The 18,263-nt window shown below is 39.0% G+C and overlaps 1 protein-coding gene across 1 annotated transcript; it reads left to right on the plus strand.

Annotated features, from left to right (window-relative positions):
• The first annotated feature begins 6,066 nt into the window (after positions 1 to 6,066).
• On the plus strand, positions 6,067 to 17,358 carry ihhb (Indian hedgehog signaling molecule b). The gene is made up of 3 exons (XM_067374463.1): positions 6,067 to 7,125; positions 13,308 to 13,569; positions 16,304 to 17,358. The coding sequence occupies exons 1-3, from the start codon at positions 6,826 to 6,828 to the stop codon at positions 16,987 to 16,989; spliced, it is 1,248 nt and encodes a 415-aa protein (XP_067230564.1). The 5' UTR covers positions 6,067 to 6,825; the 3' UTR covers positions 16,990 to 17,358.
• Positions 17,359 to 18,263: the final 905 nt, after the last annotated feature.

An 18,263-nucleotide genomic window follows, 5' to 3' on the forward strand; every position in this document is an offset into this window, starting at 1 on the left:
TTCAAATCTGAGTGGCTACTTTCTATTCTGCACAATTAATCATAAAAAGTTTGCGATCTCGATCCAAGCACACACGCGATCCTACTTTATTAATGACAACGATTCTCCCGCGTTTATTAAACCTTTGACAAAATCACACCGGAACGTTTAAATCTGTGTTCATGCTGCCAGAGCCAGAGAGAGCCGTTTTGAATCACACATTAGTTATTTCTGTGTTACAAATATTCACATTTTCACAGAAGTACTGAGATATAAGATTTAAGTTAGCATCTAAACACCGATGCCAACGATAGCGATCAAAATAGAGCAAACTACCTTTTGAAACAAACTTGGCACATCAAATAACGGTTGTACCAACATCTAATTCCACTAGGTGGCGACAACTGACTGTTAAAAAATGTATTTGTCATTGAATCGTTCATTCAAATGATTAGTTCAAAAACACTGCATCCAGCAATGAAACAAGTATTTATTAATGAGTAATTGAATTCATTAAAGGTGCCCTCGAATGAGAAATTTAATTTATCTTGGCATAGTTAAATAACAAGAGTTCAGTACATGGAAATAACAAGCAACGAGTCTCAAACTCCATTGTTTCTTTCTTCTTATATAAATCTCATTTGTTTAAAAGCCCTCCGAAGAACAGGCGAATCTCAACATAACACTGACTTTTATGTAACAGTCGGGGTGTACGCCCCCAATATTTGCATATGCCAGCCCATGTTCCCAACATTTATGAAAGGCATTAGACAAGGGCGGCCAGTATAAATGTCTGGATTTGTGCACAGTTGAATCATCAGACTAGGTAAGCAAGCAAGAACAATAGCGAAAAATGGCAGATGGAGCAATAATAACTGACATGATCCATGATATCATGATATTTTTAGTGATATTTGTAAATTATCTTTCTAAATGTTTCGTTAGCATGTTGCTAATGTACTGTTAAATGTGGTTAAAGTTACCATAGTTTCTTACTGTATTCACGGAGACAAGAGCCGTCGCTATTTTCAGTATACAATACTCACATAATCCGACGCATGCATGACGAACACTTTGTAAAGATCCATTTTGAGGGTTATATTAGCTGTGTAAACTTTGTTTAGGCACTGTTTAAGGCAAGTGCGAGCTCCGTGGGCGGAGAGCACGAGAATTTAAAGGGGCCGCACAGCATAAATCGGCTCATTTCTAATGATGCCCCAAAATAGGCAGTTAAAAAATGAATTAAAAAAAATCTATGGGGTATTTTGAGCTGAAACTTCACAGACACATTCAGGGGACACCTTAGACTTATATTACATCTTGTAAAAAAAACGTTCAATGGCACCTTTAAAAACTATTTTTTTATATAATTTATTCAAACATTTTCCAGCAATTAAGAGTCAGCAATTTATATTTTGTCAGAACCTCTAGTAAATTACATGTTATTTTGTTTGTTTGTATATTCACAATCGTGGGAGAATCGTGATCTCTATTTGAAACCAAAAAATTGTGATTCTCATTTTATCCAGAATCGTGCAGCTCTACTTTCTATGCAGAAGAAAGTCAAGATGCAGTTTTTTTTTTATCAGTCTGTTGGGGGAAACAACATTGTGTTTTACAGGACTGCTACAACTAGTGCTTCCCAGAAAGAAGACAAGACAAGTCACTCAAAGTTTGTAAGGTTTGTGGCATTAGATATTCATAGTTTAATTTGAGGTCCTAACTAGGAAGTAAATGGGATATCCTTGAGCACAAATGTACGTTCTGCTTAATTTTCCGGGTCATGTTCCATAAAATCATCAGGAAATTCTAACCACAAACCCAACACACATTTTCCTCTAATTTCTTTGGTTTTGGCGGTGCCTTTGTTAGAATAAGCTGCCACTTTGTTTCACACCCTTCTATTATGTCAGTGTTGTTCATTTATCCATCCCTAAACATGACATGAAAAACGAATTGTGGTTAAGTGTTTTACCTGTTAGCCAGATGCTGCCTCCATGTTAGAATAATCTGTAAAGTGGACCAGACATCATGCCAATAGTACAGTCTGACTCTGCAAGACTACTTTAAGACCTACTGAGTTAAATATAAAGTACACTATGCTTTAAATCTAGTTGTAGACTGATACAAGAGTATTTTTACCGTAGTATTTTTGCTGTCCACAGATTATTTTCTGTTGCCTGGCCAAAACGCTCTCTAATTAAAATGTATTCAGCAATACCAGTAACATCTTCAAGCTGTCAACAGTGTGGTCACAGCGGACCAGAAAAAAAAATGTCTACGCCAATGTAGGAGACACAGCGCTGTCATAATTTTCCTACCAGTATCCTTTGGTAATAGTTTTGGCATTTAACTGGTGATTCGTCTTCAGTGGAGAAGACATTAGTGTTATTTTAAAGACATTAGAGTTCCTGGGAAGGACGGCACACCATGTCATGTCTCCAGTGTCTGTCAGTAAAACTAAAATTGACCACCAGTCACGGCACTTCTCATGGAGACTTGACTATTTTCTGGTAATTTTCTGCATGTGTGAGAAGGTTTTTTTTTTTTTTATTAAATAGAAAACATCTAGCATGCTAAAACGCATTGTGAGTCACTACTGGTGGATCAGTTTTTCTTCTTTTTATTAAAAATATGTCTATAAATATGGATTCAGACATCAGGTAAATGGGACAGATAATTTCCTTGAGTGATTTGTTTTTTAAACATCAGAAAGTAATAAAAAGCAAGTCAATTCATAATTAATAATTGCCACAATGATCTTTCTCATTCTGAGAGGTGGGACACTAACATCATGAACCATGTTACATACGGTAGACCATGACTTCTAGCTAGACCATGGTCAGCAGCAGGTCTAAGCTAATTTAAATCATGGATCAGTTAGACTACAAGCTTGTGTAGCTGCAAATGACCTCAAGAGAGACTACTTTGCACCAGAAAACTAAACCTCTACCAGTTTTCAAACACATTGACAACCTTAAGGTTTTTTCTTTCTTTTTCAGCAGGGACATAATTAATTTGGCAAAATTCTATTTTTAAGAAGCAGAAAATTACTAGATTTTTTTTTATTTTTTTTTATTAGAGTATTTCAAACATATTTTTTAAACCACTGTCCACTCTTTTGCTGATGATCTGTCCCACTTTAACTAAAATAAGTGTTCTGTCACAAATGTACCAAAAACTGTCCCACTTTTTCATAATCCACCTTAACCAAATCAGTTTACAAATAAAAAGTAAATGAGTTAAAAAAAAAAAAAAAAAGAATTAAATAATCAACTGACATCCAATGCTGGAAAAAAAAGTTTGAAATAAACTAAATAACTCACATGATTGCATTATCAATTAAATGCACAATATGTTGGATTAAAATATCCAAAAACTACTAGAACAGTGTTATATATTTTGTTAACTTGAAATGTTTCCAAGAATGTTTAAATCCAGAGAAATAAGCAATTTTTAACCAGGACCTGGACGTGTCCGACTGTCTGTGTGTCACCTATCAGTGACGTCATATCCGCATTACCCTCGATTTTCCGGTTTTATTTTGTAGAAACCATGGAAACACCAAAGACGATTTAAAGGGATAGTTCACCCAAAAAGGAAAATTTGATGTTTATCTTCTTACCCCCAGGGCATCCAAGATGTAGGTAACTTTTTTCTTCAGTAGAACACAAATTATGATTTTTAACTCCAACCGTTGCCGTCTGTCAGTCAAATGATGCGAGTGAATGGGAACTCTATCAATAAGAGTTGAGAAAACTTGCATAGACAAATCCAAATTAAACCCTGCGGCTCGTGATGACACATTGATTTCCTAAGACGCGAAACGATCGGTTTGTGCGAGAAAACAAACAGTATTTATATTATTTTTTACCTCTAAAACACCACAATGTCCAATTGCCTTCACCGCTCGGTTAGTGAGGTCTGATCGCGCTCTGACAGCGGAAGTGATGTCTCGCGCTCATTGAAGTATATGCGCGAGACATCACTATCATTGTCAGCGTGCGATAATAAAAAATAATATAAATACTGCTTGTTTTCTCGCACAAACCAATCGTTTCGTGTCTTAGGACGTCAATTTGTTGTCAGGAGCCTCAGGGTTTAATTTGGATTTGTCTTTGCAAATTTTCTCTTATTGATAGAGTTCCCATTCACTCGCATTATTTGACTGGGTTAAAAATCATCATTTGTGTTCTACTGAAGAATAAAAGTAACCTATATCTTGGATGCGCTGGGAGTAAGCAGATAAACATCAAATTTTCATTTTCGGGTGAACTATCCCTTTAATATATTACATGTTTTATTAGAAAAGAGAACAACCGTTTGGATACATTTAAAGACAGAAAACGAATTATTGTTATATAACTCAACAGTTTAGTCTTATTGTTTAAATCTAGTTTTCTTGATTTTCTGCGAGTACCATACTTTTTACCATGCCTCAGAGAAAAACACTATTTTGTCAAGTAGCTAACATAGCATAATCAGATGCAGCTTGATTTTTAGTAAGTAATACAACATTTTCTTCATAATACAATATGTTTGTATTTAATTGCATGCCATTTATCAACACAAGCCATCCAGCAATAATATATTCTAAAATCGATCTAGATTACTTGAGTGTGCAACAAGTGTCTCACAGCAGCACACTCAAATGTATCTAATATGAGAAAACATCCTGCGTTACCTCATACGCTTGACCACAGACTGTGGAAAAAATATGGACGACGCACCTTCACTCTCTTCCACTGTAGTACGTGAAGCCGCCAGTGTCTATATGGCGCTGACATCTTGAGTCTCGAGTCTGCGCATAGTGAACTTGAAACCCGAGTCTGCGCAGTAGTGAGCACAAAGAGGAGCCACGATACCAAAGTCCCACCCAGACTCAGAACAACTCATTATGTTGGTGTGAAATAGTTATGGAAATGTAGAAATTAAAGTTAAGGCTCCAATCACCTCGTGAAAATACAGAAAAAAGTCAGTTGGCGCCTCAGTGACTACTTCACTCAGAGAAGCGCTCAACCTCAGCTGTCAATCATGACATCTCACCCCTGTTTTTATAGTATCAAATAACTAACTAAAACCAAACTTATTTAAAGAATGAACACTTGAACTAACACCAGTGTGATGATAACTGCCTAATGAGACAGATATTGTCTTTGGAAAAAAAATATTTGAAGTGTAATTTAATTTAATTGGTCTCACATCCCACTGTAATACATGGTAAGGTCGGGGTTTATGACCTATACTGCATCCAGCCACCTGGGGGCGATCGAGACGCTTTGGCTTCACTTTTCAGGACTCATGTGGCATGCTTGTGCTTGACCAGCAGAAGCGGAAGCGGCGACTGTGGCATAATAAAAGTTCCGCTGCTCTCGAGCCGTGTCGCGCTCTTCTCTCATTAGCAATCGCTTCAGCAGCCTCGTTCCGCTCCCGCAGCACTCGGCCCCGCTCTGCTTCATACTACAGTAACGTTAATAATCTCATCCATGAACATGATTTCTGCCCGAGTCCTGTCCCGATTCTCTTCCACTGGCTGTGAGGTGAAGATGACAATTCCCAAGATTTCACGCTCAATCTCGACATCATCTCGCCTTTGTTTTGAATAGGTGACCTCCAACAGCAAAAATGTACATAGTGTGCCTTTAAATAAGTTATCAATTTAAGTGGTTCAATAATAAGCATAAATAAAAAGAATTATTTTTTTTTGAATTTGACAAATTCTTTTTTAAATAGAAAATTTAAATTTGTTTATAGAATTTAGAAACTACAATTTTTTTTTCTTTTCTTTTTCTTTTTTGCATGGTCTACCTTAACCAAATCAGTTTACAAAAAAATAAATAAATAAATGGTCAATTTACTTTCACAAGTAAAAGTGGAAAAATAAAAGTGAAATAAACGGAATAGGCCTAACAAATATAATAATTGCGTTTATTAATGTTAAGAATTAATGTAAATACACTTAATGGTTTAATAATGAGCATCAATAAAAAATTATATATATATAATAACTAATATATATATAATAAATGTATAATATAAATATCAGTTGTCTTGTAATTTGCCATATTAAAGATTCAGTGTAAGAATAGTTTGTGTGTTTGTTTAAGTGCTGACGTACCGTTGACAGGCAGTAGAGAGCATTGCTGCACAGGTTCAAAAGACTGGACACATCAGGGTCCGAGAGTCCAGACCTGTAATGCGCCTGCTGTTTGTCTCGCGTCTTGGCAGCCGCCGGTTGCGGTACAGGGGGAGAGCAGCAGCAGGGCTGATAAAGCGCGTCTGCCCGGAGGGGTGGAGAGGAGGGCAGAGACAGACAGAGGGCAGGACTGGCAGGGTGCGGCTGCTTCAGTAGCATCTGAGCTCGGGTCACTTCCATTTCCATCTCAACTGAGAGCCGCGCGCCACAGCGCAGTAGTCAAACAGCCGAGCCGGGAGCCAGAAACCGCTGCGGGGACGCGCACTCTGACCGCGGCTCTGCGCAACCAGGACCCGCCTGCAGGCGACTCTCAACGCGCGTGCCAAGATAAACGGAACTTCTCTATTTATTCCCCCTGTCTCCGCTTGGACTGAGAGAAAGCGAGTTTTACAGACCTGAGAGGAGGACTGACGAGCTGGCACCAACCTCTCCGTCAACCAACCGCCTGAGGATCCCAACGTCTGCCGGGGTGTCTTTCCGTGCGTAAAAGGATGGTGAGCGCCAGGTGTCCTAATAGACTGGTCCTCCTCCCCCTCCGGTGATCTTGCGCGGGGACTGAAGCTGAGATTGGGGGGAGGAGGGTCGCTTTACCATCATCTTCACCATCTTTGACACTCCATCTTTTGGAGTGCCCGCTTGCACCGGTTGGCATGAGACTCTCCACAGCAGCGGCGCTCCTCACCGGCTTCATCTTGGCTTTCTCGCCTGCGTACGACAGCTGTGGACCGGGCAGAGGTTACGGCAAGAGACGGACTACAAGGAAACTCACGCCGCTCGCCTATAAGCAGTTCAGTCCAAACGTAGCCGAAAAAACACTGGGAGCCAGTGGGAGATATGAGGGGAAGATAACTCGCAGCTCCGAGCGCTTTAAGGAGCTGACGCCCAACTACAACCCAGACATCATCTTCAAGGATGAGGAGAACACAGGTGCGGACCGCATGATGACTCAGGTGAGGCAGACACATGGGGTCCTCACACAGAAGTGTTTAGGTCGGCTAATTGTTCAATTATAACTCAGTTGAGATTTTTATCCAAAAGGACTTGTGGTTAAAGAGAGAGTTCATCCAAAAATGAAAACACTTTATTTTTACGGTCCCTTTTGAACTAGAAGTAACTTTGCATGTCAACTAACACTCATTTGATTATTAGTAGACTGTCTGCTTAATATCTGCTAACTCTTTATTGTGATGCTAACCCCATATAAGTTCTACCGACTATTCGTAACTTTGCAAGTACATGTCAACTTATTCTAACCCTAACCCTACCAGCCTACTAACTAACTCTAACGAGAGTTGGTTGACATGTATGTGCAACATTATTTATAGAATGTGTTAAAGGGACCATCAAAATAAAATGAAACGCTCACACTTTGATTTACTTTTTATCTTCTGTGGAAGAAAACAGAGATATTGAGAAGTGTCTGTTTTTTTTTTGTTTGTTTTTTTGTTTTTGTCCTTAAAATACAAGTCAAGTAACCAAAACTGTTCTTTACAAGCATTTTTAAAAACATCTTTGTGTTCTACAGAAGAAAGAAAGACAGATTGGGTGTGAATAAATGATGAGCAATTTTCATTTTAGGGTGAACTATCCCTTTAAGCATTTTAATCAATGGTTCAATGGTGGTAGTTCATGGAACAATCAGGTTTGAGCCTACAGCTCTTAGGTTACACTACCCTCTGCTTTACTTGCGCAGTAGTTTACTAATAATACTGCTACTATTTAATGTACAGTAAAGTTTGTTTTAAGATCAAGAGCATTAGTTCAGGGTACTGCAACATAGGTTAAAACTTGCATTCGGCATCAGAAAAGGTAGGCATCCTTGAGATAATTCAGAGAATATCGAAGGTCTGCAAAGTATTCGTTGTCCAATCCTGCTCCTGGAGGGCCACTGTCCTGCAGTGTTCAGCTCCAAACCCAATTAAACACACCTGAACCAGCTAATGAAGACCGTAGTAGGCATACTAGAAACTTCCAGGCAGGTTTGTTGCTGGAACTCTGCTGGACAGTCGCCATTCAGGACCGAATTTGGACACAGGTTTAAACTTTCAACCAAAGTGACTTTTAACATCTGGGTCAATATGTGATGAAGGATCAGGTGATGGTTCAAGTTTCCAGCCCAGATCCTCAATCATTATTGAACTATGTATGTCATTATTTAATTGACAGTACAGTGACCTTTTTTTCTGTGCCCAATAAATCAGGGCACTGCCATATTGTCAAACTGTCAAAATTATTGTGGATTTCAATAAAGGTGTGGGTTATGTTTTGGAAAGTTGCTAAAAATCTTTGAGATAATTCTGAGGAAATCTGCAAATGTATAATTTGCCATTTAGATTAGACTTTCATCCAAAGTGACTTAAAACAGGGACAGACCCCCTGGAACAGCATGTGGTTTATTGTCAGCAGAATGTTGAGTTTATGACTGTGGGGTTCGTACCTACAACCCTTAACTTGCCAGCCCAGACATTTGCAGACTACACAACATTCAATGGCCTTTTTGAGGAGCCTTTGCTCAGGTCACTTTTCTTTTACTACGGTCTCATAGATGAAAAAATGGTTGTGGATGTATGGGGATAGAGACCATAGTTCCCCCCCCCAAAAGTGAAAATCCTTGGGTTCATTCAAGGTTTTGGGTCTTCAGTCTTCACGACAGAGAATATGGGGGCAGGTTTCGTCAAATTAAAGACACGGTAGTCGTCGGGTTATTTTATAACCACATATTTGAACTTTCTCCCACGGGGCTCTCGCTCAATTTATGTGAATGAATGAACGCAAAAGGGGTGACTGTCAATAAAATGGAAGGGAAGGGAAACCTGAAACGTTTAATTAAAACAGTGCCGTCGCTGTTTTAAGCACGATTGGAAAAGAAAACATTAAAACTGCCCTTGTAGATTGAGCATGACCTGTGACTGTTTTAATGTTTACCCGTATGCTTAAACACGACCGCTCGTGATTAACGGCATACACCCCCCTTTTTGAAGCGTCAGATATTTTTTACGACGTTGATGTGGTCCCGAGTGGAATTTATTTGACTCCAATCTCCCCCTCACCTAAAAGTATTTATATCAGCTCTTTTCCTCTGAATGCCCACACGTTAATGTCCAGGAGAGCCATGTGGGAACTGAGGAGGGGCTCATAGATCTCACCCCGTCTTTACCTGTCACCTCTCCGGCGAGCGCTGCGTTCGTTTACCTGACCTTCACGCGATTTATGAGGGCCAAACTGCGGCGACGGCTGGAGACAACCTCTGGTCTGTTTTTCCTTTTTATTCTGTTATTTTTTTGTTTGTTTTTGTAGCGTACGTGTGTAAAAATAGTCGGCTTCACATGCATTTAAGCCTTAATTACACACATATTTTTCTCCACCTTATTTTTGATTCGGCGGCGAGCGGCCCCGGCGCTCTCATACAGGAGCGAGTGTTCAGGGCCCCGTGCCGTCGGTGCGCGCGGGGTGAATGTTTGTGTAGCCCGCGGTTAGTGTGAAGGCTCTCCTCCTGAAAACCCGTCGATCTACGCTTTGAAAGCAAAACTAACAGAGTTCACGGGGTGATTTATGAAGTCCAGTTCACTTTTGCAACCACAACGAAAAAAGCTGAAATCCACACCGCTATGTGAATAGGCATCTATTACAGCTCTCCGAGACGCTATTCTTATCATCCAATCCGGAGACGTGTTCAGGAAAATCTTCATAAATATCTATATATGGATTCTTATAACTAAAACGCATATTTTTCCATTCAGATTGGCATTTCTGAAATGATGCCAAATGCACATATTTCTAGTTAACCATAAACTACCGTTTCCTTCTGCAGGTCACCATAAACCGGTTCTACAGTCTTAGAGTTTATCAGTCTAGGTCTTTTAAAGATTCACTGGAACTCTTCAAGGTCCAGGAGCTCATTGTTTCAACTTTTGGAATGAGGAAAACTTAACGGGATAGTTCACCCAAAAATGAAAATTCTGTCATTGTTTGCTCACCCTTAAGTTTTTCTAAACCTGTATACATTTATTTGTTCTGCTGAACACAAAGGAAGATATTTTGAAGAATGTTTGTAACCAAACAGTTGTGGGGCACCATTGACTTCCATATGGGAGAACAACAAAAAAAAGCCTGTTCAGTGGTACCCCGCGAATGTTCGGTTACAAACATTCTTCAAAATATCTTCCTTTGTGTTCAGCAGAACAAAGAAATGTATACAAGTTTGGAAAACAGTGGGTAAATTATGACCGAATTTTCATTTTTTTGGGTGAAATATCCCTTTGACATTTTTAAAATGTCATTTAAGCTCTGCTTTTTTGTATGTGGAGTGGACAAAAAGATGCTTCCAAAATGGTTTTTGGTCCCCTAAATTTCAGTGAAGGTTTTGTTCTTTAATGAAAAATTCACCAAGAAATGAAACCTGTATAACTTCTCAAATGAGATGTTTTGAAGAATGTTCACGCTGCTCTATTCCATATAATGAAAATATTGGTCTTCTATTCTCATTTGTGTGTCTGCATATTCAAACTTGCAGGTGAAGACAAAGCATGCCAGGCTTGACATCAGATGCCAAACGGCATTGGTTCTCGCACATCACATGACCAATCAGGAAGTTTGAATATGCACAAATATGAATGAATTATGAGATCTATAGAGTGCTCCAGGGGTGATTTTTGTATAGACCATCCCAGAAGTCATCATCACCCTGATTCCTTCAACAAAATCCAATAGGATTTTTCCATTGGCATGTAGATTATTGCAGGAAATACGCTCTGTAACCAAGGTGCAATGTGGATTTGTAAATTTTTAGGAGGATCTATTGACATGCAATATAATATACATAACTATGTTTTCAGTGGTGTATAAAGACCTTACATAATGAACCATTGTGTTTTTATTACCTTACAATGAGCCATTTCTATCTACATACACCGCCGGTCCCCTTACATGTTAAGTCGCCATTTTGCGCCGGCATTTTCTTCAGTAGCCCTAAACGGACAAACTGCTCTACAGAGCGTGTTTGCTTTACTGAATACTCTCTGCTGTCTCAAACGATGATGAAATGTTTGTCCTGTGTTGGCCACTGTAGCTTCTCTATATTGCAATTCGCAACCTCACCGCTAGATGCCGCTAAAATTTACACACTGCACCTTGAAGTAAATCTTTACACATGAACACAACATTTTGAATTTTGAAATTTGCCTAAACACAAACGTCAGAAGTAAAAAGCTAAAGTTAAGCTATAAACAAAGTTCACCACAGTTATGACTTTATGGTTGTCTCTGATAACTCTGTTGATCTTTATTTAAAATCTACAAGTTGGTAAGTTTGAGTTATAATAGTTTGCAAGAGTGTGAATATAAGCTGTAAAAGTGGACTAGTTAGTAGATGAGTGATTACTGATTACTGATTCTTATGTTGTAGAATAAAACGTGAACATATCTTGAGCTTGTGTTCACCACAGACCTTATTTCAGCCAAAAACCCATTGACTGCAGAATAATGGAACTCATCTCTGAGTTTTAGAACTCATTACTGCAGCACTTTATAGTTTAGACTTTTTAGTGAATAGTTGACGACATTTATGATGATGTTTTTATTTTTTTTCTCGAAACTCGATAGCCCCTGCTGTGTTTACCAAATGCGTTTATCATTTGAGAAAGAGCAGTTTGAACATTCTTCAAAACGCCTCCTTTTAGGTTTCATGGAAGAAAGCAAGCCATGCGGCTTTGCATATATATACAGGTTTGCATAAAAGTAAGCATACTTGAGTGTGGGAGAGTGCATTATCATTGTTGATGCTTTGACTGTAGTCTAAGCATTTGCTCCTGTACTTGTTTTGGATTCAGTGACTCTCAGAGACTCAACAGAACAACCAAACACAATAGCACTATATTTTCAAATCTCCATTCCTCTCTCATACCAGCCTGGACTCTGATGGCCCAGTATCCATTGAGACCAAGCACAGCTCTGAAAGATAGATCCTAATAGCACAGAGACATTAAATCACAGAGCTTAGTCTTAAACAGATAGTCCACAGAGCTTTGTAGAGCAGCTATTGAGTGGAAAGGTAGGTCTCCAATTCAGAGAACAGAAATAGATGGTTTGATGGCACAACTATGTAGTGAGGACTTAGAATGGCGACATCAAAGAATCTCTGCCGTCACTCAGTAAGCAATTTGTGACCACTTAGTTGGTGGTTATCCAGTGACCTTGCATGTCTCGTGGCCTCTGGTTGAGACAGGGATTTATCAGCCCACGGGCAGAGTGTGTTTGTGCTAACCACAAATGCGTCAGTTCTACAAATGGCTGTCAGGATTATATTTGCCATTGCTCACTGCGTTTCTCACCTAGCAACTACTTGCCACAGGCTTTTTGACATGAGCGTCCTAAAATCCATATTTCTTGCAGGAAATTCACAAAGTCAAGACAATGGCCTTGTGTTCTTTCTTACTCAGGCACGCAAAGCCTCCTTCTGTTTGTTTAATTGGTAACTTATGTATCAGAGTTCAGTATTCAGTTGGCTTTAAATACTGTCACACTGGTCATTTACGCTACATAAACCACCAGAAGTACATTTTTATATATTTTGTTGTGAGACATTGTGACTGTGAATTTTTTTTTCTTTTTTCTGTTAAGAAGTTGCTGTTTTCCCAGACAATGTAAAAAATGTGCAACCGTAATCATGGTTACTGTAATGTTTACATTACTAATTTCCTTATGGCTCACATTAAATGCATGTAAATGATTAGCCTGAAAGAACAACAGATCATACTTAAACTCAGGCATTTGCTGCATTAGCTTCCTGGCAGAGTTATTCGATATACTATGATAGATTTTATTAATATTTTAATATTATATATATATATATAATATGACAAAAAATTCTAACAAAATTACTAAAACTTGATCTAATATATATATTTTTATGAGTTAAACATCTAAATAGTTTTTATTTTTATTAAAATATTTGTTGTACAGTATACTTCAAATTAGAAATGTTGCATGGCAAGTTTTTTTTAATCTTTTATTTCAACCAATTTTTTATGGTTTTAGTTTAGTTAACGATAATAACCCTGTTATCTGGTAATCATTTGATCACTTTTCATGTGTATGCATTCTAGTAAATTTTTCTCATAATTTTTCTTTTGCAGCGCTGTAAAGATAAGCTGAACTCCCTGGCCATCTCTGTGATGAACCTGTGGCCAGGCGTGCGTCTGCGTGTGACGGAGGGTTGGGATGAAGACGGCCATCACTCTGAAGAGTCTCTGCATTATGAGGGCAGGGCGGTTGACATCACTACCTCGGACCGCGACCGGAACAAGTACGCCATGCTGGCCCGTCTGGCGGTGGAGGCCGGCTTCGACTGGGTCTACTACGAATCCAAAGGCCACATACACTGCAGTGTCAAATCAGGTGAGAGAGGGGCTGTGTGTTTGTGTTGAAGTTGTGAATGGGGGGAAAGGTCAAGTGAGAAACAGACTAGTTCTTACAAATGAAGGCTGGGAAAAGAAAGGAAAACAATCATGGTGGGATATTAGCATGTGACTTGTTCATTAGCAAGTCACCGTGAAATACCATTCACATTTTTTTTCTGAGTTAAACAGGATATTCAGTGAGAAATAAAGTGTGTTAACTTTGGGACTTAATTTTATTCATGGGGAAATATATTAAATTGATCAAAATGACAGTAAAGGCATTTCTAATGTTACAAAATATCTCCATTTCAAATCAGTGTTGTTCTGTTAATCTAAGAATCCTAAAAAAATGTATCATATAAGATTATATTTATAATATTATATTAATATTAAGCAGCACAGCTGTTTTCAACATTGATAATAATAAGAAATGTTTCTTGAGCAGCAAATTAGAATGATTTCAGAAGGATCATGTGACACTGAAGACTTTAATGTGTAAATTTCAGCTTTGCCATCACAGGAATATATTGCAATATATTAAAGGTGATAGAGAGGATCTTTTCGTCGACTGAGAATCCAAAGACTGTTACTGAGTTTTTGAAATGAGCGCATGCTTAAGAACAACCCCCCTCCTTCACAGCTCGTTTCAAAGGAATGCCTCCCAAAACTCGTGCACGAGTATCGGAGCATGAGTGTTTACCACCGGCATTCGCTGTGTCGTGTTAGTGGATTCATTATGTCGGACTCACTGCAGGTAACTCATAATCTGCAGTTGTTGTCTCCGGACAAAAACATTGCATGCGGCGCCTGTGGAGTGTGGAAAGTTACTGGAGCGCGCAGCTGCGCTCGTTTTTTAGGCCCTACCTCATGCACAGATGATGTATATTAATATTATTCCTTTCAGTGCACCTAATAAATAGTCTTTTATCAGTAAGTAAAGACAGTTTCAAGTAATATTGCAAAAGTGTATAAAACAAAACATCCTCTTTAGCGCCTTTAAAATATAAAAGAATTAAAGAGATGCAGAGATGTGATAATATTTTACAATATTACTGTTTTTACAGTATTTTTGATCAAATAAATGCATTGAAGAGCAAAGTGGAAAGTCATTTCAATGCCAGACCTACTGAAAATTATTTTGATGAGGATTTTTATGTAGATTTTTAAATTGGATAAAGTTTGATTTCATGTTACTTTTAACATTTTTTTAATCTAACCAAAACTAACAAAGCATCTCACAGCCATGTAATGTGAGAAAATGAGGGCAAGAGATGGGCTGTGAGAGCATATCTATAGATACAGAAGGAATCGCATTAGATTCCTGTTTCAGCACACACTGCGGGGTATGGCTTTTCTAATGAAGAGAGCCATGTTTGATTCATCTTGGTATAATTTCTTTGCTTCACATGATTAAAACAGCACAATCTTGCAGCACTGGGCCGTCTGATGAATGCACTCACTCCTCTGTTCACCATTTCTAACATTTACCTTTACCTTTCTTACTTTTCCAGCTGTGCTTTACCTTGATCCTTATTTCCATGCAAGTCTACACAGACTTCATGTAGCTTTAGCATCTCCAATTTAGCTATTAGCATACATGCTATTTAATCTTTTTAGTGATTTCTATTAATCTAACAGGGGGGAAACTGTGGGGGAAGCAGACTGTCAATTTAATATTCCTGTATCTTATTGTTATATTTTCAATTATATCATTATGATGTAAGGTAACAATCTCAAACTCATTCACTCTTTCAGACTTTGTTGCAACATAATATTGTGAAATGCATTAGCCATTTGCAGACTCACACAGAATCATCTGCTCAACGCATAAATATAAATGTAATCTTCGCACACAGAATTCCCTAAAAACGCAACAGATTCGGCAGAATTAAAACACTAGTCATTCAGAAACGTCTACTTCTGCATGCTTGTTTATTGAAGATTTCAGACCGTAATTAAGATATTAGTAAGCATCTACATTTAAAGCATTTTACCATGTTTAAATCCAATCTGCAGATTTTCCTTTAGAATAGTCTGCAGATTACGTATAAGTCTGGCTATTTCTTGTTTTTTTTTTTTTTTTAGCATACCTCTTATACAGGTGTGATTTACTATTTTGTCTATTTACATACATTGAGTTTCATAATAAAATCTCTAATATTCATTATCTGTTTCTCTGTTTTTCCTTTTTCTTTTCCCACCATTTTCTTGCCCTTTGTTCTTCTTTCTTCTGTCCTTCCTGCCCAGACCGTTATGCAAGTCAGCTGTCCCTGACATGATCAGAAGGAATACAGGGTTTTTATACCTAGCTTATATATATATATTGTATAATGTTATGTATATCTTGTAATTTGTACAAAAACGTGGAGTCTAAAGAGGCAAGATTGCTGGCAGTGCCAGTAAAGTCAGAATCAGTCCACTAGGAGGCACTCACACACCAACATCCCAATGAAGAGGACGTTAAAGGCCTTATATTTGCCACCCTGGCCAATCACTTTGAGGATGCCACACTGATCCTATTAACCAACTCAACCATTCACTGAGGGAAACACCGTAGGACCAACCAATGAATGAAGGGTCGAAGGGCCAGAGGTATATCAGTGACTCAGAAGTGAAGATTAGAAACAGGACATTGAATCCATTCATTATTTCCTTAATGAATCATTTTCTATTCCTTTCTTTCTCCATCTTTTCATTCCTCTCTTCCATTCCTTTCTCAATCTTCTCTTCAGATCACTCAGTAGCAATAAACACAGGAGGCTGTTTCCCTGGAGAGGCTCTGGTGACAATGGAGGACGGCACACATAGACCAATCCATGACCTGCGAGCAGGAGATCTTGTTCTGGCCTCAATGGGAAGTGATGGGACTGGCGACCTCGTCTACAGCGAAGTCCTCACCTTTCTGGACCGTAGCCCTATTACCCAGAAGCACTTTTATGTGATCAGCACTGAGGATGGGGCCAACGTCTCTTTAACAGCAGCTCATTTACTGTTTGTTTGGGTTGGAAACTGCTCCAGAGGGGGCCGGCCAACGCCGGGAGCCCTCCGGGCGATATTTGCCAGTGATGCCCAGCCCGGGCAGTGTTTGCTGATCGTCGATGAAGGGGAACTCAGGAAGCGTGTTTCACGGATCACTCGAGTGGAGGTGCGGGAGGACCAGGGGGTTTACGCCCCACTCACTGCCCATGGGACTTTGGTGGTGAATGGCGTGGTCACCTCATGTTACGCCGCGGTAAACAAACAACGGCTAGCTCACTGGGCATTTGCGCCTCTGCGCCTGTTGTACAGCTGGACCGGACCGGATCGGATCCTTAAGAACGGCTTACACTGGTACTCTCAGGTCCTACTCAGTGTGGGAACACTACTGCTAGACTCTGAACTATTCCACCCTTGGGCCTTAGAAGAAAATGAAAGATGATGGATTGAAAAGAAACGCAGAGATGGGCGAAGAGAGTTGACTGAATGCTCAGGGTTTGTGACTTAGGGGATGGTGCTAAGTGCTACGATGCAATGCATACCGAAAGCAGACTTTTTAACTACTTAAATGGATAGTTCACACAAAAATGAAACTTGCCCCATGATTTACTCACCCTCAAGCCATCCTAGGTGTATATGACTTTCTTCTTTCAGACGAATACATTCGGAGTTATATTGATAAATATCCTGATGCATCCAAGCTTTATAATAGCAGTAAATAGAAGATGAGATTTTGAAGTCCAAAAAGTGCAACCAATCCATCATAAAAGATAACCACATGGCTCTGGGGGGTTAATAAAGGCCTTCTGAAGCAAAGCGATGCATTTGTGTAAAAAAAAAAAAAAAAAAATCCATATTTAAAACTAAAATAATTGTCCAGACGCATCGATTTACGGCGAAAGAGTAAACTCTGACCTGACAAATGATGTAAATGAGAATTTTTAAAGAAAAATGTCAGAGGATTTCGATATAAGAGAAGCGGAGCTTGAGTTCGTTTCACAGCCCTATTTGTTTGAACAGTGAGAGGCGTCAAAACTTATGCTACTCCTACATCGCGTAAGGGGTTACTCTTTTGGCGTAAGTCGACGTGCATATGGCCGTCTGCCGGAAGCCAGTCATTTAAGTGTTTAAAGTTTTAAATATGGATATTTTTCTTACACAAATGCATCGCTTCGCTTTAAGAAGACCTTTATTAACCCCCCTGAGCCATGTGGTTATCTTTTATGATGGATGGTTGCACTTTTTTGGGCTTTAAAATTTCATCCTCTATTTATTCATTATAAAGCTTAGGAGAGCCAGGGCATTGTAAATCATGGGGTAATTTTCATTTTTGGGTGAACTATCCCTTTAATAAAGGTGAAGTGTGTAATTTCTGCAACTACAAGCAGAATTGCAAAATAATTGTAATCTGCTATTGATGCAAGTAATCCCGCCCCAAACTCAAGCCATGGACCCTTTTTACATTTGCAGGGTTCTAAGAAGCAAAAGTCGTAGTTGGGTAAACTTGTATTGTGGTGAACGAGAGTTGACAGCAAATATAATTTTTGCGTTCAAATAGCAAAAGAAAAACCCACTATAGTGTTTCCACAACGTTCCAAAAAAGGTAAAAATTAGAGTGATTATTTCCGGTGGTCATAAGAGAGAAAGGGCCAAATTTACTGAACGGGGCAAATTAGCGTGAGAGCGCAATTCCACAAATGCGCCAATGGTAGTGGC

Source organism: Chanodichthys erythropterus, chromosome 21 (genome assembly GCF_024489055.1).
Source record: "Chanodichthys erythropterus isolate Z2021 chromosome 21, ASM2448905v1, whole genome shotgun sequence".
NCBI classification, from domain to species: domain Eukaryota; kingdom Metazoa; phylum Chordata; class Actinopteri; order Cypriniformes; family Xenocyprididae; genus Chanodichthys; species Chanodichthys erythropterus.